Raw genomic sequence first — 25,234 nt, forward strand, 5'->3', positions numbered from 1 at the left:
TACCTTGAGAAGGTATGTAGGAATATTGCTGAAATCTACAGGCAACTTCAAGAGGAAGCGAGCTGAGAATTCACCAGTCTGCGGAAAAAGCATAAGACTAATGAGAGCTGGTGTCTAAAACAGAATCACAAATTGAATGCACTAAGGATGAAATATTAACCAAAAAAACGTGTAGGAGCTCATACCAAACAGAAGGGCTGAGTTAAAAGAACATTTCTCAATGGAATTACTGAAGATGAAAAGAAATAATTTACAGATTCCACAGGTATTACATGATAAAACACTTTAAAACCATAAAACATCACTGCCGTGAAGCCTACAGCAACAAGTAGCCAGAGTGCAACAATGTGAATGACAAAAATTAGACTATTCTTTGTTAGGCCCTAAACACAGTTCTATCTTGTCTGTACTCATTTGTGCACAAAGGATCGGTGAGACCTGCAAATGATCTGAAAGCAAAGTTAAAAACTTGACAAAGTTGTAAGAACAGTCAAAATACACACATTTTCCCAAACACTGCAGGTATACATAACAGAATAAACTTTGAGTTGGGTAAGGTGAAAATGTATCAAAATGTTTGTTTTTTTCAGAAGACACAAAGAACTGAGCTAGAATGCTCTCTGCACTTTCTTTTCAGAAATATGCAATTCTTAACACTTAGAAAACAGTTTATTGAAAATTTGCCAAGCGTCCCCTACATGCTGCTGAATTTTACGCATAAAGTGTATGCAAAGGAAATGGAAAGGATTTCCTTTCTGTTTCATACACTTCCTTAAAGCCAGACTTTGTCCACCTGGTTATGAAGCAATGAAGTTGGCTCTTTTTGAAAAACAAATGGTTGTCTGATTTCCTCCTGTATTAATTTTTTGTCATCCCTATTTTGTAATTCAATAAAATAGCCATAAAGCAGCTATATTTGTCACACTGAATTGGCAGCACCAAAAGCATTAAACATTACTTTTTTGCAACTGAGTACAAAATCTTGAGACAAGTTTGCTTTTTCATTTTAATGCTGCCCTATTTTTGCATATGCATGCTACTTAGTTACATAGTGATCTGTAGGTGAATTTCATCTTAATATTTTAAATGCTTTGCATTGCCAGAGGAATCAACAAGAAAAATCCCATTACAAGAAACGTGCAGTAAACAAATTTAAACATGCGTACATACATAGTATATATTACAATTCTCATTAGAAGTGTGAATGTAAATACTGCAGTAGATTTATACAGGATCTTCTTTATTGTATATGTAGCTATGACCTTGTGGTAGGCAAAAACCTGCAATGTATTTAAATAATGGAATTATCCTTTCCAAAAAATGCAGCAGCAACCTGAAGAAGCAATCACTGACTTTTTGCGTACGCAACACAGGCTGCTTTGATGACAGCTAGGGCACCTGCTTTTTAATCAGATCAAAACAGATATTACAGATAGTGCTTCTTGTCCGGGCTTAACTTTCAAAAAAAAGATGTCATACATCACTGGCCATAAAATCCAGAAAATGATTTCTAGTAAAATAGCAGCTCGAATGGTCTGTTTATGGCCACTGAACATACAAATGGCGTCTGATCAAAACATCAGCTGCTCTGAGATGTGGAAGAAGGTAAGAACGTGCAGGCTAGGTTTTTTATGTGATTCAATCAAGATTATTTTGCAATGTACTACTGCCAGAGAGGTCTTGGACCCAGAGAGTGCAGTCCCTGCTCACATTGCTCAACATCCCCAAACCAGCCAGCAGCTGACCTGACATTACAGGTGAAATCAGATGTAACTTCTGGCCACAGAACTGAGAGATTACATTCAGGTAGCTAATGGGCATCTGTATCAGCTGGTACTCTGCCAACATGGAGCGACTACACTAAATAACAGTTTACCTCTTTGTCATAGTTCTTGGAGATACTGGTATAAAGGTACACAAGCAGATTTGTTCCATTTTGGGACACAGCACTGAACTCAGGCCTTTTCTTCAATGTCTTTTATTTATGTATTAACTCATGTACTTAAGATGATTTGTTTTCATAACACTGTGCAAAGTTCATTCACAAATGATTATTTCACAAGTCTGTTGAGCCACTACCTATTCTTTAGAGACAACAGTAACATGAGTTTCAATGAGTTCCAGAAAGCGGAGGTAACATTCAGTTCCTCTTGATTTTCAGAGAAACACCGCTATTGCACTGGTTGTCAAGACTTAACAAGAGAAGATAGTTGTAAAGGATAGAAAGGAGAACCACAGGTTAATGTCATAGTTTTGTGTTTTAGATATCCATAAACAAGCCTCTGTCACGTAAGTACCGTGTTCACAGAATCTCCAGATTAGACCCTAGAAGGTCATCTTAATAGAGAATATACTTTGAAAACAAAGCAGACTCTACAGAAACCTCACATAGCTCTGCAATCATTAACAGGATTTGCCTCAAAATGTCTTTAAGATTTGATTGAAGTATTTTTTGTTAAGATAACATTTCAAACACCAAAAAAAATCTTTACTCATTCAACACGGACTGATGAAAAAATCCAAAGGCTTTAGTAGATATGACTTTTCCATAAAAAGGAGAAAAAAAGTAGTTTTCTACAGTCTTGAGTGCAATTTTGGCAGCTGCCAAAAGTTAGATAAAATCTGAGTATGGTACAGAAAGCCTTCTGTGCTTCAGTAAAGCAGTTTGATGTTTACAGATGTGGCGAGTTGTTATTCTCTATAGCTGGCATCACAAACATTTAAGAACAAATATACTGATCTATAAATATAAAGATGTGAAATTCTCTCAAACAAAATTTTACTTGGCTTAAAATAAAAAGAAGCTTAGATGGCTTGTCTGAAGACAAAAGAAAAAAATATAAATACAAGTACTGTCAGTTGTAAACATCTTCATGCCACCTGTAACTTAAAGGCAATAGAAGTGACAAAGCTGAATTCTAGGCCCTGAAAAAAGGCGTTGAGAATTCAAATTTCAGATGACATCTATTTCAGAAGATATTGTTTCTGAAGACTAGTATACGTTGAGACTACACTGTTGCTGCAAGTAAGAGGAGTACATGTTCAGCATAAACACAATTATACATTTCCTGATATACCTTACTCCAAAAACTCCATGATAAATACATTACCAGTGGGAAAAACTGATTTTTGCAAAGCTTGCTCCATGCCAGAGAGATCAGTTTAAAAAAAAATAAAATCACACACTAACCAACATGCCTATGCTGCCAATAGCCTCAGTTTAGAAGACTGAGATGGTATACATGGAATATTTCTACGTAGCATGGCACATCGCCCAGGCAAAGGATGCAGTTTCAGGAAGCAGATAAGCCAGTTTAATGTCTGATTGTCATGTGAAGCCATGGCACTACCAAGTCACTGCTCTTGCCTGTATTACCTCCTCCCGTCCTTCTGCAGGAAATTAGTATTTTTTTTCCATCTATTTAGGCTCCTGGAACAACGTATCTCAGCTTAGACAAGTTCCAGAGAGATACAGACAACTGCAGATACCTATTAAATCAGCTCAACCTTAACATGGAACCACGCTCTAATACGCCCTACCTCTAAGCAGGGCATCCTACCCATGCAGCTACTCTGCCTCTCAAATCTTCATAGAGGTAAACCTTCCATGTAGCATTGTATTGTACCCTGTAAATGCTGCACAGGCTTTTCAAGAATTTATCATTTTGTCTATAAATCAGATGAACTAAGAGATCAGGTTGAAAAACAGTTGCTCACCTGAAAACCTGGTTCAAGCAAGGTAGAGGAATGACAGCAATGGACAAAACAGAGAGCACTGAGAGTAAGCTGGAGTCAAACAAGATTTATTCAAAGGAAACATATAGCAAGGAGATGCACACAAACTTGGTTTTCCAAGGCTGTTATTTATTAAAATAAATAAGGCTGTTATTTATTAAAATAAAAAGATCACTAAAAGCATTTTAGTAGCAATATTCTTACCCAGTTGTTCTTTTTGCCAGCATAGATTTCCATGTTTTCTCCATACTGGGGCTCTTCAAGTAAAGTCTGATATTCAAACATGAGACGCGAGCTCTCACGCAATCGGCTGCACTGAAATTGGTGATACTGCTGCACAAGCTCTTTCACAACAAGCAGGAGGCATTCAGGATTTGAAGGATTCCAAGAAGCTAAATTCTGTTGAATTATAAAATAAAAGAGACTGTATTCGTTTCCAGCAATAAAAAGATCAACACTCTCCCTTCCATATTGATACCAGAGGCAAGTATGCATGTGGAAGCTTGGTGACAAAGCTAAAACAGTATTACATGCAAAGGTTATAACATGCTTTGGAAGGAAACCAGGTCAAACAGCAAATGCAAGCCTTAATGTGAAATGAGAATCCATATAGGGACCTACCATAGAACAGGTAACTGGCTTAGTACCAGGCATAAATAGGCTCAAATCACTATACCATTCTTCCCTGAAATTACTGTTGCACCTGAGGACTTGAAAAGTCTGAATTCAAAAAACTAAAACTGATATGAAATATAAATGTATCAGATTAAGTGCAACCCTGTGTAGTATCTGACTCCAAAAATGGTCATCCAATTGAATATGCCAAATTGATGCCAACTATGGAAACTAATTATTCAAACAGTCGATACAGTATTCTGACAGTGACACAGCAAATGAACTCAACGTTGTGTTTACTTCACCTTGACTGTGTCTTTACTACCTTGTTGCATTCCCTTAATACAAACGCCATCCATACAGAAGTCTCTTCCATCTGCCTGGCAGAAGTTTTTATTGCAAGTTGAACAAATATCAGGAAACACAGGTAACAGAAAACAAGTGTTAATACAATTGAAAGTAACTTTTTCAGTAGCAATCTCCCAGCGCAACTACTCTAACATCAACTCTGACCGGCCTTCTATGCAAAACAAGCTCTAGCTGGGAATGCTTTCTGTGTTACAAGACATAGCTAACATAATCAGTGTTACACACCTACTTCTAATTGACCTAGAATGGGTCTCTGTTAATGGCAAATGAGAGCTCATCCTGTACTCCATACTGATAAGAGATAAGACAGTTCTGATGCAAAAAAACAAAAGACAACTCCAGACTGCAGCAAAGCCCGTGTGCTTTATACTTAGGTCCTCAACAGGTCTTGAAGTAAGCTCAGGAGATGTTAACAGCAATGCAGCTTTTTGTCAGCTATGAGCACAAGCAAAATTATTCTGTATTTCAGTAGATCAGACATGTGACAACAAACTAGTTGCAATGGGATTTTAAATTGCATGGATTGTACAACTAACATGAAGATGCTTAGAGATAGTAAAGATGCCTATTTTACAACTATGTTAAGATAAAATATAGAATTTTCAAATAACATTATCTATCAGTATCCAAACTCAAAGTAATTACACGGTTACTTTTCCCGTGGAAATTGCACACATTTCAGATACAAATTATATGCATAATATACATTCTTCTGCAATGACAAAAAAAAACCAACACATTCCTTTTAAAAGTCTTCAGTAGAAATACTGCTTTGGTATGTAGCATTTTCTACAATGAGGACAGAAAATATTTCTGTATTTTGAAGTATTTATCATAAAACTGCTTTGTATAAAAACATATACATAATTATGTTTCCTAGCCTAGGTTAAGTAAAGGAAAGAAGTTAGATTAAAAAAAAAATAAGTGTCCCCTAAAACATAAAAGCTATTCATAATTTGTGTAACACGGGTATCGATAAATACAAATGGCACAGGCTGCCCATAGAGGTTGTTGAGTCTCCATCCTCGGATATACTCAAAACCCAACCAGATGCAGTCCTGGACAACCTGCTTTATCTGATCCTGCCCAAGTTGGCTCCTTCCAACCTCTGCTATTTTGTGATTCTGTGAAGTGGTTTACAAAAAGATCATCAACTGAAACAGGATCTTATCAAGAGATGACTGCATAGTTCTGACTTGAAAAAGAAGAGTTGTGTACAAATTTTATCTTCTCATACTTTTCACCATGCACCTTCAGGTCTACAATGAAGAATACCTGTAGCCTAACAGCTACTGATGTGGCTATTTCCTTTCAAAAAGCTTACGGTTTTTCTTATCGTGGTTCGTACCATAACCCTTTGTAATGGTGTTGTACAGACTTCAGTATATGTGCATGATAAAAATACTTTCTCTTCCTTTATCTCTCCACAACTTAATATTTGTTTTCCTCTGATGTCATATGTTATGCTGTTATCAACATAAGTTTCATTTTCAGCATGCAATTTGTGATGTTCACAAGTCTAATTTGTAAAAACACACTGTCTTCTTCCTCGTAGATGGTAAGAGCACCTATAAAATGGGAATATTAGTATTGCCATATATCTGAAAAGGTGTAGAATATTCTGTAGTAACTGGTGAATGGGTGAGAGAGTAATGAGGTTTTTGTAAGCTTTTCATGTCCACACTAACAAATGACCAGAAGCCCTGTTCTATCAAATCTTCCATCTGCAGCTGATAAAAATTTACTCCTGACTGGAATCTGTTTAAGCTTATCCAATTCTACAAAACATTAGAGAAAATCTGTCAGGTAGACAGCGTCTTCTAGGAAACACATTTTTGTATCATGCAGTCTGAAACCAGACTGTGTATAACCTTAAATTTCCTGTTCCCAAGCTCCTGCTCAAATAAAGCATTTCCAGAAAGCCAGAGGATGTAATATGCCAGTATGTATTGATATCAGCCAGACAAGTGGGAATAACCTTTCCTCCTAATGACACTGCTATAACACAATAGAAATGTTCTGTCAAAGGAAATGACCAACAATATTTTAATAACTGACCTAAATGCGACTGTACCTTTTGTTTTTTAAATAACATTACACTACAGACCAAAAAAAGAGCAAGAGGAAATCCATTGTCATTTGTCCAGCCTGGAGCTGCAGTATTGCTCTCTTTAAAGAGTTCAAGAATGCTGCATTAAAAACAGTGTTTACGTTGTACTGCTTTACAGCTACAGGAATTAAAATGAATGATTTGACTCTAGGATCTTTACTAAATACTTTCCATTCAGCAACTGAAGAGTCCAAGTATGAACTGGTTATAAATACAGGTTGCCTAGAGAAAAACCAAACTACCCACCTAGTACATGCAGCAATTCCAGTGCATTCTCACTGATGCAAGAGTAAATACTGTGTCTACACAAGTTTTCTATAACAAGGGTTCTGCTTTAAACATATCTTCTTTTTTTAACTTTATAGTTATATTATTGTAGTACTTGCTACCTGGCAATTGGCCATGACATTTCTAGTCAGTTTGCTAACTTTTCAGAAGTACTGTTCCTTTCAGAAGATCTAAATTTATGATTTCTAAACACAAACTCCTCAGAATACAATGACATACTTATATGTGAAATCTTTTAAAATATCTTTAAGTGTTATTTGCCCTAAGCACTGCTCATTCATCTGAAAAGACTTTAACCATTTCACTGTTATCCAATTTCAACAGCATGGCAAAAACACGTTATATTGCTCTTTCACAGCTTCAAAGAGTACCTTCTTTTATCTTTTTATTTTTGAAATCAAAGAAAGTAAGCAACCACCTATAACATACAATGTAGAAACATAACTGAGGCAGAATTTGATGTTTATCAAGCTGATCCCTTGTAAAATATCCTAATCGGTACAGCTTCTGCATTAGTATTCTTCTGAGAACATACACAAATTTGTCACTTCAGTCAACGACAGCAGTGTCCCTGCAACGGTAAACTGGCCTCTTTCTTTAGAGATAAAAGGATGTTCTAAATAACATTTTATTTAGCAACATAGTATTGGATAGTACCATTTGGAAGTTGTTTTAATAAGTAAAATCTTAAACTAAAGGCTTCAGAGAAGATGAAAAAAGAGGCAGCATGTTTCCTTCATTCTGCCTGCCTGTTTGCCTTAAGCCTGCTTTCCAACCATGGCCAACACAGTTCTCATAAGAAACAATATTTTAAAATACTTAAAGCATAAGAAGAACAAAGTGAGCTTCCAGTGTTTCCGTGTTCCATGGCTTCAAGTTTTGCCACAAAGAATTGCATAAGAACTATGCTCTGAATGCAAATTCAGAATTATGAGAGTTTTAGTCATTGCTGCTTCAGAAAAATCCTGGACATACAGAAACACACATAACCTCATTTTCTACAGCCAGACTGCTAAAACCTGTCAGGTATGAAAAACCCTATTAAATAAATAACCAGCAAATATGTACACAGTAGAAGACATGTTATTTTCCATGGTTTTTACCTATATCTCCTGTTTTGCTCACCAGGACCTTTAATTTTGTCTCTGACAAAATGTATACTTTCATGTCATTTTAACCAAATCTCACATATGCTGGAAAGAGAAACATTTTTTAACTGACATTGCTATAAAATTGCAATAAAAATCAATTTTTTATCAAAGAATTGAGCACACTGACTGGAGTATTGACAGTATTCTAAATTACATATTTCACTCAATAAATCTTTTCTAATTTGAAATGAGATTTCTGCAGACTTTCCAGAGAGTTAATCAAATTTTACAGAACAATCAGTAATGCATTTAAAATAAAGAAATCCAGACTTGGATCCAATTCCTTGTTCTGTTTGCCAAGAGATATTTTTAAATGAACCCTGCAGTGAAAACTCTACCTTACTCAAAAGTTAGCCAGTAAAACAATATACAGCTGTGAACCAACTCATACCGTGCATCCACCACTAGTTCTGCATTCATGGCCATGCCCACTCTTAGATACACATCTCAGAGTGGCTGCAACCATTTTTAATATTAGTACTTTTTTTTTTTTTTTTTAACTATATTGTGGAAGCATTTGCCTCTCTTCTGAGCCCATGGATGAGGCTTAATTAAACAATTCTCTTCTGTCTAGGCACCAACTCACACTTCCATCCATAATTTCCACTACAGCTAGGAGCAATACCACACTTTAAATCTTAACTTAAACCTTCTAATTGGCTTTCAGCTTGCCAGACTACAACTTGTGTAATTTTAATTTTCTAAAAAGGGAAATTGTTACCTCATCTTGAGCAGTTTATTTACTATAGTAGCAGGTTAAAAGCATGAGAAGATGACTACGTATTTTTTGTGGAGCCTGAAACCTGGTGATGTCTTCTGTGATGGCTAATCCCCATTTTTCCAGTTGGTGAATTACTTTAAAACAGTGGGGTTACACTGCTCTACAGGAAAAGTAAGGGAGCTTGACCTTCCATATGACTAAGAATGGACTCCAGAAACTTCACTACCAACCCACGTAGCTACGGTCATACAGAAGCTGGCCACTAACTACCTATCCATCAGTAAGCATCTCACCAGAAGGAAGGTGGATATTCTACGGTCACGGAAGCTTCTCTGGCAATTGCTAACTTGATTCATCGGTGGATTAAGTTACAGGAAGAGGTCTTTCAAGAAATTAGTTATTTAAACCTCGGAGTAATTATTAATAGCATGTACATCCACTACGTGTACACTACATCCACTGCTCAACCTCACATGTGCTGAATGGCAATATAAATGAAAATACAGCATCCAGTTACTATACAGAGACTAGAAGAGCATTAAACTATGTCTAAATTAGCCAAGTCCAAAGTGATTCAGGAAATCTGTTCTGAAGATTGCCAAATATTAAACAAGCTCGCTGAAGAGCATAAATTTCACTAAGAAGAAAACCCTACAGATTTTGTTGGGGACCAAAAGTCCATCTTCAAACTCCCTTGCTCTTGATCCTGTCTACTGACAGAAGCTGGCTGCATTATAAGCCAGCAGTTTGATAGGGAGAGGTTTTTGGACCATGAGATAAGACCAAAGTGTTGAGAAAAATCAATTCGCTTCAAATGTACATAAAGAGGCAGAGTTAAGATATTATAAGGCCACCCACAGAGAATGCAATCTACGCCATTTCAACAGCAATTCATTTGAATAAATACCAATGATACCAACTGGATTTCAAAAAGAGACAAAATTTGCAGCCAGACTATATCACTTTTAATGAGATCTTCTTAGAGGTAAGACAAGTGAAACAAACAAACAAAAAAACCAGTAGCTTCTCATCCCTTCTATGAAAGCCATGCAAAATTTAGCTTTCCAAGGTAGCCACAATGTTCAACTTCTGGCAAAGTAACCCCATTTAAGTTTTGTTTTGGAACATTTTGTGCTTTGCAGTCCTTCCTGTGTCCTTTCAAAAAGCTAATCAAGAACGTATGCAAACTACTCAGTGTCAGTGATTACCCTTTCCCCCTTTTCTTCAAACTATGAAGTGCATACTTTTCAATAAGCAGCTATTTCACAGCCACTGTCACAAGTTATTGCTTATTTCATAACTTCAGGCAATGTCTGCAGCAAACTATAATTCTACACTATCAGAAAGAAAATACGATAATTTCTAATTGATCTGAAGTTGTTTTTCTTTGAAATGTGTTTAAATATCCAGGTTGCCAGAATTTCTTCCAGGAATGTGATTTTAAAGAAGACAGATTGTAACTGTTTTTCCTGGCTATACTACAGGAAACAACAGCAAGATCTTATTTTAAGTTGGTGTACTTTTATATTTCTAAGCAAGAAATTAAGTTTCACAAGAAAATGTCAGTAAACAAAACCTCCCAGGCCTATAACAGTGGTAACGCATTTCTATACCATCTTCCATCTAGAATTACCATAAAGAATAATGTAAGTACAGATTTGCATTTTGTTTATATCTGCACACCACACACACGCAACTTGTATCCCATGGTGGCTTAAAAGCAATACCCAGGGTAAGTTTTTACCTGAAATGAGAAAGATCACGCTGATATCAGTGCTTACGCTCCATATAATTACAAAGGAGATATAGGTCCAGTGGTTACAGTATTAGTCTACAAACTGGGATATCTGGTTTCAGTTCCTGCTCTGCTACAGTCTTCATGGGCCACCACGGGGAAATTGCTCACAGAAAAAGGCACAGGATAATTATCTGCCATATGCTCACATCTTTCTATCAACAGATATTTTTCACAGTATTCACAGGGCTGGAGTGTTATAACAACTTTAAAGGCTTCAGTTTCTTAGCAGCCAGCACTTAAACATCCTACAGGCTGCAGTTTCAAATCAATCACTGTAAACCTACATGCCATCTACTTGTCATCCTGTTTTCACAGGTTCTTCTTATCCCCCTCCCGCAAAGCACCACTGGTACAACTTTCTGGAGTGATATGCTTGAAATGATCATTTTTGGGCATAAGCAAACATCAAAGACTTAACATTGCATGAAAACAGTTCAACTCAGGAGCACTTCTGTCATGGTAAATATCACTGAAGAAATTACAGACCTGGTGTGCTCGACTTGCTGTTATGTACAACAGATGAAAAGTTTGCATAAAGCAACACTTGGGATAGTCTTTTTTTTTTTTTTTTTTTAGTGAGAGGCTGTAAAAACTGGATGCACAAACTATACGAGCCTGTAAATGCTTTCCCAAAATCTCAAATACCTGAAGGCCTTGAATTAGCATGAGAGTATGCAGCAAGTGAACAACACATGAATAGAATATTAACAATTTAATTCTGCTTTCCATAAAGTACCTTACCTTTGGTATACCCAAATGATTTTCCATCATTTCTTCTACTGGCCAGACAGTGTGATTCTTGATTAATGATTACATACCCAATGCAATTCTAAAATAACACTTGGAAAATCTGACAAACAGAACACTCTTCAGAATTCACTGAGAATAAATGCATCGCTTCCTCTCAAGTACCACTCACCAGAAATAGGAGAGAACACAACTTCCAAAGGTTACTACAAATTACTCCTATGCCTTGCTGTGGAAGGCTGCTCTGGAGATGTAGGAACTGTGACACTGAGCCCAGAAGAGCATTTTGAAGTTGTGTACTCTTCCTGAAAGTCTGCTTCCGCCACAGAGCACTCTTACAATATAATCAGACGCTCAGAAGCTACTACTGCCTACCATCACAAGAGAGAGAGTACAATACTGTCTAATTAATCTTCTGAAGACTTGGCATGCAAGATATTTCTCATCCTATTTTGCTAAGGGATTACAGCAAAATCTGTCCCTTTCCAGATCTGCCGGTGGAGCTCTCCCAGACTGGGCCTTTACCTGCTCTGAGAAGGAATTTCTTAATTCCCTCAACACACAGATCCTGGGATAGGGACTCCAATCTACTCGTCATTAGTTAACCCAAGTCAGCACACAGCCTTGGGAATCTGTTACCAGAGGTGGACATGTCTAACCAGCACAGCAAGTAAAAGAACAAAGCATTAAGAAAAAAATAATTTCAAAACAAGACACACGCACGCACATCTTTTACCTAAAGATCTACTCATCATGCATGGATGGCAGCATGAACAGGCCGAAGCTGTCAGACCCCAAGCGCACCAGAGAGCAGACCACTGCCTCCATATTCAAGCTTTACCTCACAAGGCCCTTTTAAAATAGCAAGTTTTTCACTCTTATCAGTTCTTGAGCTCTTCCTTTCCTGTGAAAACCAGTAATTTTAGCTACAGCTAATATTTTTGGTATGGTCCAGTAACGTCCCTCAAGCTTTTGTTTTTGGGTGGCATATACAGAACTGTTCCTTCTAACCATTCCACTCCCCATCCCCTCCCCAAATCCCATAAATTAAAATCAATGTATCATATTGTGGATCTCACTGGCGAAGCTAACACGAAGCATTTGCATTTTACTTCCATATTTGTACTACAAGAGAGCTTATAGAGCCTTGAAAATGCAGTCCCTGAAGAAAACACCATTTTGTAAAAGTGATAAGACACTGGAAATTATTTTTTTCTCTACTATATTGGACAAATTAACGCAAATGAGTGATCCCTTCTTGAAAAGCAGTATAACAAAAAACCCCACTCATTTGGTTCCATCATGCAAGTAAAAGCTGCATCTCTGTAAAGACAGGTATATATGGCAAAATTCATGTAAAATGATAATAACACTAATACTGCAAATAAAAGTTAACATGATGTTAACTTCAATGGTAATAGATTTCTGTAGTTATCTTTAAAAAAAAAAGAGCAGATATGCCTGAGGAACTGAGATGGAAGATAGGGAGGAAACGCAGGCATACAAGCATGTAAAGAATAAGTAAAATCAGGAGGTTTTGAAACAAATACAAGCTGAAACTTAGACCAGCAAAAGGTAAACAAAATATTGTTTGAATCTTCCTCCACGTAGGGAAATAATAGATCCTTTGAAAATAGCCTTGTGTGCAAAGATATTTCTTTGCCTCAGCAGTATCTTGTGAACGAAAGAACCTGCAGGGTCTTAAGCCATTCCCATGGGTAAAAAAATAAAATACAATTATAAGTTTTAACAGAATTCACAGCCTAGAACTTAATCAAATCTAAACCAGCATTATCAAAGAATACTTATTTCGCACTGACCTTCTGTAATCAGTTAATTTAAAAGTCTGTTCTGCTTGCATATTCATAAGCAATGACTGACTGTCTCTACAGAAAAATGAAACATGGCTCAACAATTTGAATTCAATAGGCATATCACGTTGAATTTAAATGTACACTCAATTCAGGAAGACTGTCCTAGATTTTTTTTGGTCTTCCTTTGAAAAAAATAAAACCCTGAAGATGTGTTTCTAGAAAACTAACAAGCTGTTGCCTTCAAGCCAAGCCATTTCTTATATTCTGGAGTTCTTATGAGAAAGTGGAGTGTACTGTGCCAGTAACATTACACACCAGGGCCAGAATCCTTTAATTTTTGCCAACTTCTCTAATACTAGCTTTGTTTTCCAAATTTTATTACAACATCGTTCAAGGCATGTACAATTACATTTCAATTATGTAAAGCAAAAAAAAAGAAAGTTGTAACTATATTGATTTTATCAGTTTGATGGTTGACAGAAGAATTATCAATACCAAAACTATTATTCTACTTGCAAACTTAAAAAAAAAAAAAAAAGATTTTGCTTTCATACAACCAGCTTGGGATAACCAACCTTGTATTTTTGGTTTAAACTAACAACAATCTGAAAATCACTGAGATTAACTAGGATTTATTGTATTACACTTACCAATAGCAAGGTCTTTATTTTCTACAAAACAGATATATTATATATACACATATAAATACATAACCATATTTAGCCATATCACCCACCAAAGAAATGTGCCTCTCTAAATTAAAATGAATTCAAGATGAGATCCAGAAACTCGAGAGTCCGATGCTCCGGGCCCAAGTCTAAACTAAACAGACAAATTGAAAGAAACATACGCCTCAATATCTGTTTCAGCCTTTAAGATTTAAGCATCTTGTTATTCTGGTCCAAGCTTCTGGCCTATAGAACTGTATGACCAAAGAAAAGAAAGTGAGGTGAATGCACACAATAATTTTACATGAGTAGAATAGGACAGAGAATTATATAAGGTATCTAAGTCCCTTTCAGACTCATAAATATTAACAATTTTGGACAGAAAGAAGGAACAAAAAGAAAAGGCTAGCAAATAAATTCAGAAGACTAAACCAAGGAGAGAAAAAGGAATAATTTACCAACATAAAAAGACCTTGCAGGAAGAGGAGTGGGAAAGGCAGTAGGGAAAACATGTCTTCTGTCGTCTCTCTTGAATTCTTGGTCAACCCCACCTCTGCTTCCCAAGGAATCCACCAGCCTTCCCAGTACGATCCTCCTGGGGGATTTCTCATTTTAAACCACCCAGTATAACTACAGCAAATAAGAGGCAGAAAATCTGTGCCTGGTTTATGATAAACCTCTCTAGTCGGGTCAAGGAAACAAATTAAGATTCTCTGGGGGAACTGCATGGAGCTCAGGCACCAAAACCAGACTGAAATACACCCAAAATAAGGGTCTTCCAGGTCTGGCCCATACAGGAATGCTGTACTGGCATAGCTCCTTCTTACAAAAAAACAAACAAACAAACAAACAAAAACACAAAAGGCTAAAATGCATACCATAAATGCCAACAATAATACCACCACCAGCAAAACGGTCCTGATGCTGGGAGAGTTCCTGAACAAAAGTACTCTTCTGATGGTATAAAACGTGTATAAGAAGGAAAGGGATAAACATGTTTTAGAATTCCCATTTGCTGTTGGAGAATCAACAGTAAATAGCACTGGATTATAAATAATCAAAACACATCTTGATGTATGAAGTCAAGAGATAAATGAAAAGTAAACACAAAAAAGTGAATAGAAAAGAATTTCAAAATAAGAAGAAAGCTTCAACGAAAATCCAGAACCCAGTCCTGCATTCCATTTCACTTAAACTCCCTGTGATCAATTTAAACCAGGGTAACTTAAGGCTTTTAGCGCAAGAGCGGTAGGTTAGTGGTCCAGGAACGGAATCCTCAGCTGACATCCCAAATACAACAAGCAGAAGGGATGGCAATGCTAAAGCAGTTCGAACTCACCCACACATTTCCCAGACAAATCAAAGAACTCTCCCAACCCCAGCTTTAAAGTCATATTCTGAAAACCATCATACTCCTTTGCCCTTATGTGGGGGCTTTCATACTAAGGTAACAAGCATCTGCACCTTTGCCAACAACACAACAGCCAGGCCTTTTAGAACAAAACTGTTCAAATGTCATTAGCTAATACAAGGGTTGGTTTTTTTTTTTTTACTTCTGAGCATAGGAACAATTGATGCTGTCCAACAGCTGTCTCATGCACCTGATGGTGAATGAAGAACTGCTACAGAAGGGGAAGTTATTTAAAGGAATCACTTCACTACCTATTAAAAGCTAACTCAACAAGAAGGCAGTAACAACGATTACGATTTTGAGCACAGCCAGAGAAGCAATATAGCTTTCCTGACGGTCGTCATACGGTCGTATGATAAATGCCACGGAGCCTAATAAATCCAAACGCAAGAACTTAAAATAAATATTGCTCTGTACAAGATACATAGCATGACAGCTAATACACTCAGGTAGCACAATTAGCTGAATCAACTGTACAACGAGTGAAATCTGTACCCACTATTAACAATTAGACGAGGGGAAACTATTTGCAATGCTAGCTACTGGGCTGAGAGCAGCAGTGGCCCATTTTCTGTAGTGCTGTGATGGCAACGCCCTCCTCCCACGTGAATGCAGCATACGTATTCCCACATACACTAGCCCATAAGGACACATTTGGGCTTCAGGAAACGTTAATGTCCTCTTGCCTCCCTCCCCACTAAGGCTAATGAAGCCTTTTCAATAGCAATGGGCGGGCAGAACCTTTCTGGGGTGACTAGCTGTAGACCTGATGTAGGATGCTAAAAAAACAAATCCTTAAACTAACTGCTAGCTTGCATCTACTACCCTGTCTCCTCTGCCAAACAGAATATACTTCAAAATCACTGGAAAAATGGGGTTAACATTTTGCATAAGCACTTCAGTTATTAACTGGCTCACATTAACAATCAACCAGGCTAACATAACAAACAATTCTTGTTACTCAAACTGGCGTCATTGTAATGAGCTCCAAATTAATCTCATCCGTACACAATCACTAATCTTGTTTTGTGCCAACTGAATTTTTAATCAGAACAGAGTGAATCATAGGTTGTTTTTAAAATACATTTCTAATACTTGTCATCCAAAATGAATAAACACTAGAGCAGGGAAGAACTTTTCTATTTACATTCTGAGAAGCTGATTTTATTTATGCATACTATACACGGAAGTATCAAGTGCATACTATAGCTGAGGATATTTTTAATAAAAATGAAAAGTAAAAGTTTATTTTTAATAATGCCTCAAGTGTGCATAGCATCACTAACCTAAATAATTTAGCTCTCACTGTAATTAAAACAGTATGACAAACTAAAATAAAAGGAAGTTGCCCCTCTAAAGTATAACACCGACCTCTACATCATTCTAGAAGATCAAAATACACAGAAACCATGCCTCTGACCAGCTGAGTAACTACTTCTGGAAGGCACACAACGAAGCACAGATTTTGCAGTGCTGAACTGAGACTTAGCCTGAGATTCACAGTGATTTTAATATCTGTTGGAGATACAGAAGCAAAGCAGAGTTTCAGCAGACATTTTGACTTCTGTAATTGTAATACCATTTCAACAGAAGAGTTGATTAGCTCTGCATATAGAGAAAAGAGTGCTCAATGTATTACCTCACTACTAGAACACAAACCCACCTATTTAGGTATTCTTTGAAAAAAACAACACAAAGTCCTCACGTAGAGCATCTACTTTTCAAAACGCCATACTTCTGGAATCTTGGTTTAGCTGCCTAGCAGCTGCTTAACTGAACATGTTAAATGCCTGTTATGGCATTTAGATGAAAACGTAACTTGAAGGTCTGCCTACGGGCATGGAAACCGCACGAGGGACTGATGTGATCTGCAGTACAGCCATTCACATTTCGGTAGGGAAGTCTCCTGACAGCATCTATGAGAGCTGCACAAGCTTGAAGAATCTAGAGTACCTGGTTTTCATTTCAAGTTGAACATAAGGCCTGACTCAAGCCGTGGAACAACATGTGATGACTTCTGCTTGACAAACAAGACATGCAGGCAGACGAGAGCAGTGCAGGAAGGCCCCATGTCAGAATTCCCACACATTCCGCTGCACGTACTCTTTCTTTACTTAGAGACTCCCTGGACTTGGTCCTCATTTAACACCATCTACGTGCTTTGTGAATTGTAGATTCCGTTTTGATTACCAGGAACTGGTGCATCAAAAGTACTTGTAGATTGCTCAAGATTAGGAGCGCAGAATTACAATCAATGTGCTAATCTATTTTTACTTATAGTTAGTAGAAAGGTATGTTAACACATTAAAAAATTCTGCTAATATCTTCAAATTCAATTACAATCATCTTCATTAAACAGCTCTGAGATACGTGGGAAAAGGGAAGTCATTAAAATACTGAGCACAATAAATGGGTTACTGTTAATGTAACATTCTGGAGAAAACAAGTCTGCAAACCATGTTGAACATTAAAAGGCAAATGCAAAAGCAAAAGATACACCATAGCTGCAAAGTGGAGATAACTTCTTCTGATAACATCAGGACAGACTGGAGCAGAATGACCAAGGACCTTATCAAAAAAGGTTACATTAACATAGTGAATACTATAGCAAGGCATAGTGACCAAAGAAATGCTGTTGGGTTGCCAATTTGTTTTGTTTTGTTTTTAATTTCAATATAGTCTAGTAAATATCTTATTATGCATCAATGAGTGAGTCTCCAAGCTGCTTTCAAACAAAAAGGGTGAGAAGTTTGTTCTGTACTTAAGCAGAAGAAAAGCAATGCTCCCAAAAGACAGACTTAATGAGCAACGTAAGAAAGAAAGAAAACTAAGGATGTTTTTATCCTTATGGGTCTGCCAATGGATCACTAGTACTAGTGGCTTCTCTTCACATGAGAAATACGGCACCATATCACACTTGGCAAGCTTCTCCATCTGAACAGTATTTCTGCAAGATGCCCCAAATTCTCTCTGAACATTTAGTATCTCTTTTGCTATTTGTTATCCATTAAGAAGTGCTCCTCTTTCCTTAACAACTGGAGAAACTGCTGCTACTATGAATACTTCTCAGAAGTTTTAACTTTGTGAAACAATAAAATTGGAAAAGGAAAAAAGAGTAGGACTGGTAAATTCAAGACTGTGAAAACAGTTCTAGAATTGTCATATGAAGTAAAACCTGTCCTAAAAATGAGCCTAATTAGACAGTTATTCAGCAGCACCAGACTCCTTCCCAAAGGAGTTTGCAAGCGTCACAGGAAATGGATCAGGGGAGCAAAGAAATATGACATTCACCTTTTAAAAACAAGAGTAAAGAAAAAAACACCTTGTGTGTCAAAAACACCTCAAAACAAACCTTTAGTAACAACTAGTAACTTCTGAGTGGGAGAAGCACGTTAGATGCATAACCAATGCTAGCTTCTTTAAACACGGCTTTACCAGTTTGGACTGGCAGTGAACAGCACATTTGAATAGTGAACAGTACATTTGGCTTCAGGCTGCGGTGTATTTTCTTCCATAGTAATATGATTGTGTAAAAATATTTTCTAATTAAGCTATTTTTTGACCCTCCCACCTTTTAAAAGTGCATTTCTTTGTCTTTTTACCAAACCCATACGAGCGGATAGCTCTGTCTCTGCCCCAGTGCTTCCAACAACATACATACTGGTTTTACCATTCCTCACGGGAAAACAGAATCGACATTACTGTACTACATTATGTTACTTTTTGTGCAACTAAATGCTTTTAAAAGACACAATTGGTGTTCAATCTTCTTTGCTAAAAGATCTTTTAAGATGGTCAAATATTAAATAGATATATTTTAAAAGAAACTGAAGTTTTTGTAAATGTAATCATCTTGATTAAAATACTTTAAAATAAAAAAACACATTTATGCATTCAACTTAAAATCACATTAGAAGTCAACTTGTTTATATTCACATGACAATGAGATAAAAGGTTTTTGTTTTATTTTTTTCTTTATTCTGCATTATTAGCAAATTCCTGTTGCTGAAGCTATTCTACATGTCTCTTTGCATGGTATAAAGTTCTCAAACAGTGAAGTACTTACATGCAAGGCAGAAGGATCTGGCAAAAATTCAGCATCTTCTCCAAAGATAAAATCCGGTGGCAGGTCAGGGTAGTGAGCATTGAAAATTATATCCCCTGAAAAGCAGTAAATGAAAACACTGTTTGCACCCTTATGTATGTGCTTATAAATAAAATATTGTATATGGGATACACATTTTATATAAAATTTGATAACGACATTTCAGGTACATATCCCTGCAATTTTTATAAAAAGATTACATGCAAGACAAGTATCAGATGTTTTGGGGGATGAAGTCAAATTCTTGAAGCACTGCTTCTTCCTCCTCTGCAAGCACTGTAACATGAAATAAATTATTGCTTCATATCTCAAATGGTAATTCAAAGGACTATTGATCACAGCCTCAAAACACTGAGTTAAAAAACTTTTCTTAAAAGTACCATATTTAGATTTTTTTGTTTTGTACATTGAGTAAAACTCAGATGTAAACTACTGAGATTAGCATTTTCAAAATACTGGAGCTTTTAAATTTTAGTAGCACTTACTCCCTCTTTTTGTCTCCATCCCCAGCTTTGAGGAAGAAAAACAAGCAGTTCAACAGAGGTCATTCCAATTATCCAAATTCTGGCCAAGAAAAATGCAGTATTGTGCATCTAACCCGAGAGGCTAAAATTAACTAAAAATAATAATAAAAAAAAAAACTTCATCACAGCCTGGCACCGAGTTCTCATCTTGCTGGTGTCACAAGATATACAATTAACTACCGATGTGATAGTTCAAAAAAATTCGGTTGAATTATTTCACTAGTAAACATACTTCAGAGTTTAGATAGGTCAAGAAGAGGTCACTTTCACGTGAGCTTTAAAAAAATACCACCCACGATTCAAGAAAAGCTATATCTAGCATCACTTCTCTACCTCTGAATCACTCTTTCCTCTTTAAGAAGACATGAATGAAAAACTCTGAGCTTTTGCATAAAGCAGACCGGTGAGGTATCACAAAGAGCAGGCATTAAAAGGAGGAAGTCAATACCTACTATGTGGTAACTTGTTCAAAATCTATATAGCAAGGTAAAATCACTCGTTGTGGTAAGCCTTATAAATGATTCTGTTCAGAGTAATTACAGCCACTTTTTTTTTCTTCTAACAAATATAAATACAGAAGTGGAGAAAAGCATTGAATTAACAAGTCTTACACAGCCACGTTGTGTGCTCAGTAATGCCACCATCTCAAGACCCTCAATGTGACAGCTTTAATTGCCAATATTCTGTTAACATACAACTTGGCTCTACCTGGAAGCGAGGATGCTATAAAGATTAATTTGCAGAGGGTGAGGGCTCGTGACCAAGAAGCCAACAGTCAGTCTGGGGTAGGTATGCTCCACTGCATCATTCCGAAACCACAAACGCACTGATCATGCGACTCAGTAGAGCATGGCATGGGTTTCTCCTGTCTGCACTCCCACCTGCCTTTCACAAACATCAGGAGCACAGGTGAGTACGGGATGCATGAAAGAGTAGAGGTCTGCCAGCTAAAATACCCTATACAGTCAACATAAAATCACTCGTATTTAAAATAAGATCAAAATAGACACCAATCCTAGAGGAAACTACCTAAACTTGTAACAGGAAATACACCTATATTGAGAGAAAATAATTACTACACTGCCTAAACTGTAAAACAACAATGAAGAATTCAGAAAAGTTAGTGGTCACTAGACTGGATTTTCCTACACCACCATAACTCAATCCTTTCATTGTATTTACTACAACTGGAAGAATCATGTAGAGCTCCTTACAACCACCCCATCAGTTTCCACGTACAGAGCAGACAATTCTTGAGGCTGTGTGTTGAAGGAGACAGCACCTTAATACATTCTCCTTAACCCTCACAGACGAAGAGTTCAGTTACAAGTAACCCAGAATACAGCACAAAGAAAAAGCCTGGCCTGTGACTTAGGTAGCCCAATGTCACTCTGAAGGAAAGGACTGTACGTGTGCTTTCAACACGATGTTCTTATGTGATGCTATGTAACTCATTAAACATAAACTTTTGGTATTCAGTTGCTAGTTGAATGGTTTTCGTTCTCTGGATGTTTCCTTTAAGAGAGTTGAAGGAACCAAGTGCACATAGCTACAACTCAGCTCACCAGGAGCTGCACTCCAAGTACATGAATATTACAAAAAGCTGCTTAGAATAAGAAAAGGACCAAAATAACTGCCTATTTTTATGTAATACCTCCACATTCAATTAGTGAAAAAGTATTAAAGAACCTTCCATCATAGGGCGGCTCCGGGACTCTTAGAGCACTGAGATTAGGCACACACTGCATTCACCTTTGCAAGCTCCAAAGGAACAGGTGAACCGCGAGGAAGCTATGGCAGCAGGCGCAGTGTGAAGGTTCGAGCAGGTACAAGCACTTCTTTCCGCCCTGTGCTCTCAGTTCTCCAGCAATAAGAAGTGAAGAGGACTCATACAAGCTTCCAGAACACCACCGCATCCAGTGCTCAGGTATGACAGTCACTTAAAGCTGGCACTAACACTTTGATATGCCTGGTGGTGGATTTACACAATTTGGGGTTCAGGACAGCCGCACACTGCGGGCAGTGACTCCTGCTGTGGGAGCGGGTCCAACAGCTGGGGAGGGCACCCTCTGTGACCCCCTGAGGTGTGATGCATGGCCACACCGAGAACCAGCACCGAGGTCAGGCTCATCACGGTTGTAACTGGCCAAACGTGTCTACTACCTCTCTCCTATGCTCATGGCTGCTCTTGGCTACCTTCTTCTGTCACGTCCCCTCTTCCACTGAGTACTAGTGGCATATCACCCCGTATCAGCTGAGGAGTGACTACCTCTGCAGATATTTTCGTTTAAAAATTTTGGTGACCTATTGACATCAAAGAACTATTCAGTATAAATCCTATATCTGAGTTTTGCTCTTGTTAAATAAATAAATAATAATAATAAAAAAAGAATTAACTCTGCATTTATCAGCTTGCTTGGCTAGGCTATCATGCATAAATAAAAAAATGCATTTTTATAGTCAAAAGGTATTTAAGTAATCACAATGGCCAACTCAACAGTAAATATGATTTTACTTCACATAAATGTTCACACTAGTCTCTACAGTGAGACTGCAAAATGTAACGTGTTTAGTATTTTGAATCACCATCTCCCAGTTTGTCCTGGCCTAGTAGAAACATTTCTAAACAGCTACTTTATTTAATACTGACATGATATATGACATGTGGCTTACCATCTTCTAATAAAATTGTGCTGGGGTAAGAATGTAGCATTTTCAACCAATAAAGCCACTTGCAAAATGATTGTCCTCAGAGTTTGAGAATGGCTACCATTTTATTTTTGAAACTATAAATACCAAAAATCAAAATAGCCCCGCATTCTCTCCCCATCTTGTCTAAACAAAACAAATACCCCTTTCCTTGCATCTCCAGCTCTTGAGAACATACTTCCTCTGAAGTTTCAACTCTATTTGCTGTTATTCCCTTGACAGAAAGCAAACGTGTAGCATTTCAGGACATCAGTGACCACGTCCATTCCAGTTTAAGAACAATGCAGGCAAAACCTTCACACTCGGACCAGTTATCTCAGTTTTATAGACACACTAGCCAATGATTACTTCAATGAAATTATATTTCCAATTAAATAGTACTACAGAATTTAAAATTAATTCAATAAAGTTAAAGCCGTGAAGTTAAAGATAAATTAGAAGAAAAAGGGTGTTTTAGACATCTTTTTGCTTCTCACTATCCAAAATCCACTTCTCACTATCCCCTATTCTTCATATTCCCTCCTCAGGCAAATAGCATTAAATTTTGAAATATTTTACTTCACAGGATTTCAAAGGAAAAGTTAATGTGCTCCCAACAGACGAAAAGATAGAAATATTAATACTTAAATCTATCATTTTCTTTTAACACACACATGGAGTTCTTTTCTCATCTGTTCAGCCAAAATACATGTCTAACAAAGGGGTTAGAAACTCAGAAGTTTCTTAGATGCTTATAGCTGCTTTCCACTGGCCTATCCTATATGTAGTTTTTCCTCTCCTGATAACTTCACCTTTTCTTTTTTCTTTTTTTTTAAACTGTGCTGTAAATTTAGTAGTACAGAAAGATGTCATACTGCTAGTACCACAGCATTTACATCTCTGTTTACCTAACGAAGGCAAAAATTAGGAAGCAACACACCAGTTACTGACCTTGAAATCCACAGACTTTACTTTTGAAGGGAAACCTACATCGTTCAGAAATTCCTGGGGTCAGAAAAAGCTAAGTCAGCTCTAAATATGTAGAATGAATGCACCTCCACTGCAGCCTGGAATAAGACCAATTTGGATATAATTTGTATGTTGGATATCAATCCTTTTGGTTTTTAAAAAATGAAAAAAAAAATCCAAGTGTAATTCGATCACAAACTGCATTCACAGGGAACAATGCTGAAGCAAGAGACCAGCCCTACGTGGAGAATCAGTTTTGGGAAAATAGAGAAACTGGCCTTGTTGAATATTAAGAAGACTGTAAGTAGAATGACATTATTCATGTATTCAGAATGCTAATCTATCTCCTTCAGTGGCCACACAGATTCTGCATAGAAACACTGATCCATCCCTTCTACAAACAAATTGTTACGTAAAGCAGCCCTTGGCAATTGTCTGTACAGGTAGAAAAGGAATCAGTTACTCACTGTGATCTGTGACCAAGACAGTCAGCAGTATGAAAGGATTTAAATGAACCATTGGAGACCTGCTGACTTGTCACTGGATTTTACCCTGAAGGTTTTTGTTCTACAGGCTTTAAGTCAAATATAGTAATACGCTACCCATAAAACCAACTATTAATTTTTTGACAGAAAGACAAATAGCTCCTGAAATAACAATTCAACTTTAGCAAACACAGAACTACTACTGGAAGAAGAAATAGGAGCAACTCTATTTTTGCTGTGGTGTTGCTGCTGCCAAGCCATTCACTGTCAAGTAGAGTAAGATGATTATACCTCAGAAGCTCCTCTGAAAATGATCTGTTGAATAAGGAGTTCGGCCCACATGGGAGGGCAGCTACCCTCAAATGGCATCTGGGAATACTGCGGGACTCCTGATCATCTGGCCATAAAATACAACCCTACTACAGTAAACAATGCATACCTTAAATTTCTTACCGTTTTTCTTTTTTAAGCAAAAAGTCAGAACTATTCCGGAAGCTTAGAGACATCTGATAGCAAGGAACTGTAATGCTCTTAAGCTTAATTTCTTACTTTTTATGTGAATCAACATACCAGCTGAAGAAGGGCACAGGAATCAGCATTAAAGTCTCAACAGCATTTCTTAAAAGAAAAACAATTTTTAAAAAGTTTTTGTATATAAAAAACCACCTTTCTTCTCTGTACTGCTATTCCACCACATGCAAAGCTGCCAAGGAGCCTGGGTCAGCTGTCTAACTGTGTTGCTTATGGCCATTTGAGATACCTCAGGGCATCTGGGACATCTATGGCAGATATAACGTGTTTTTTTAATGAGATCAGTGCCCTGTGGGTCAGCAGCTGGAAAGGCCAGGCAAGATACTCTCAGGCACCTCAGACAGCATTAGACACCTCTAGTTAGGCAGCTGAATCAAGTCCCACTTCTTCAATCAAGACATTGTAAGAAAAAAGACACAGGAAGGACTTGTGGGATGGTTATTTAGTTCTTAGGGGGGTGGTGGGTGGCAAAGGGTTGTGGTTATTTTTTATTTCTTTAACTTCA

At 37.2% G+C, this 25,234-nt stretch overlaps 1 protein-coding gene across 9 annotated transcripts in view; it reads right to left on the minus strand.

The window, feature by feature from the left end:
- BABAM2 (BRISC and BRCA1 A complex member 2) overlaps positions 1-25,234 on the minus strand; it is a 168,546-nt gene that overhangs the window by 117,639 nt on the left and 25,673 nt on the right. For all 9 annotated transcript variants that reach the window (XM_066993820.1, XM_066993821.1, XM_066993819.1 and 6 more), the window contains 3 exons: positions 19,494-19,588; positions 3,940-4,134; positions 4-78 (listed from right to left, as the gene is read on the minus strand). In XM_066993820.1, coding sequence (XP_066849921.1) covers positions 4-78; positions 3,940-4,134; positions 19,494-19,588 — 365 coding nt within the window. The remainder of the gene's footprint in view (positions 1-3; positions 79-3,939; positions 4,135-19,493; positions 19,589-25,234) is intronic.

Source organism: Anser cygnoides, chromosome 3 (assembly GCF_040182565.1).
Source record: "Anser cygnoides isolate HZ-2024a breed goose chromosome 3, Taihu_goose_T2T_genome, whole genome shotgun sequence".
Lineage (NCBI taxonomy): Eukaryota > Metazoa > Chordata > Aves > Anseriformes > Anatidae > Anser > Anser cygnoides.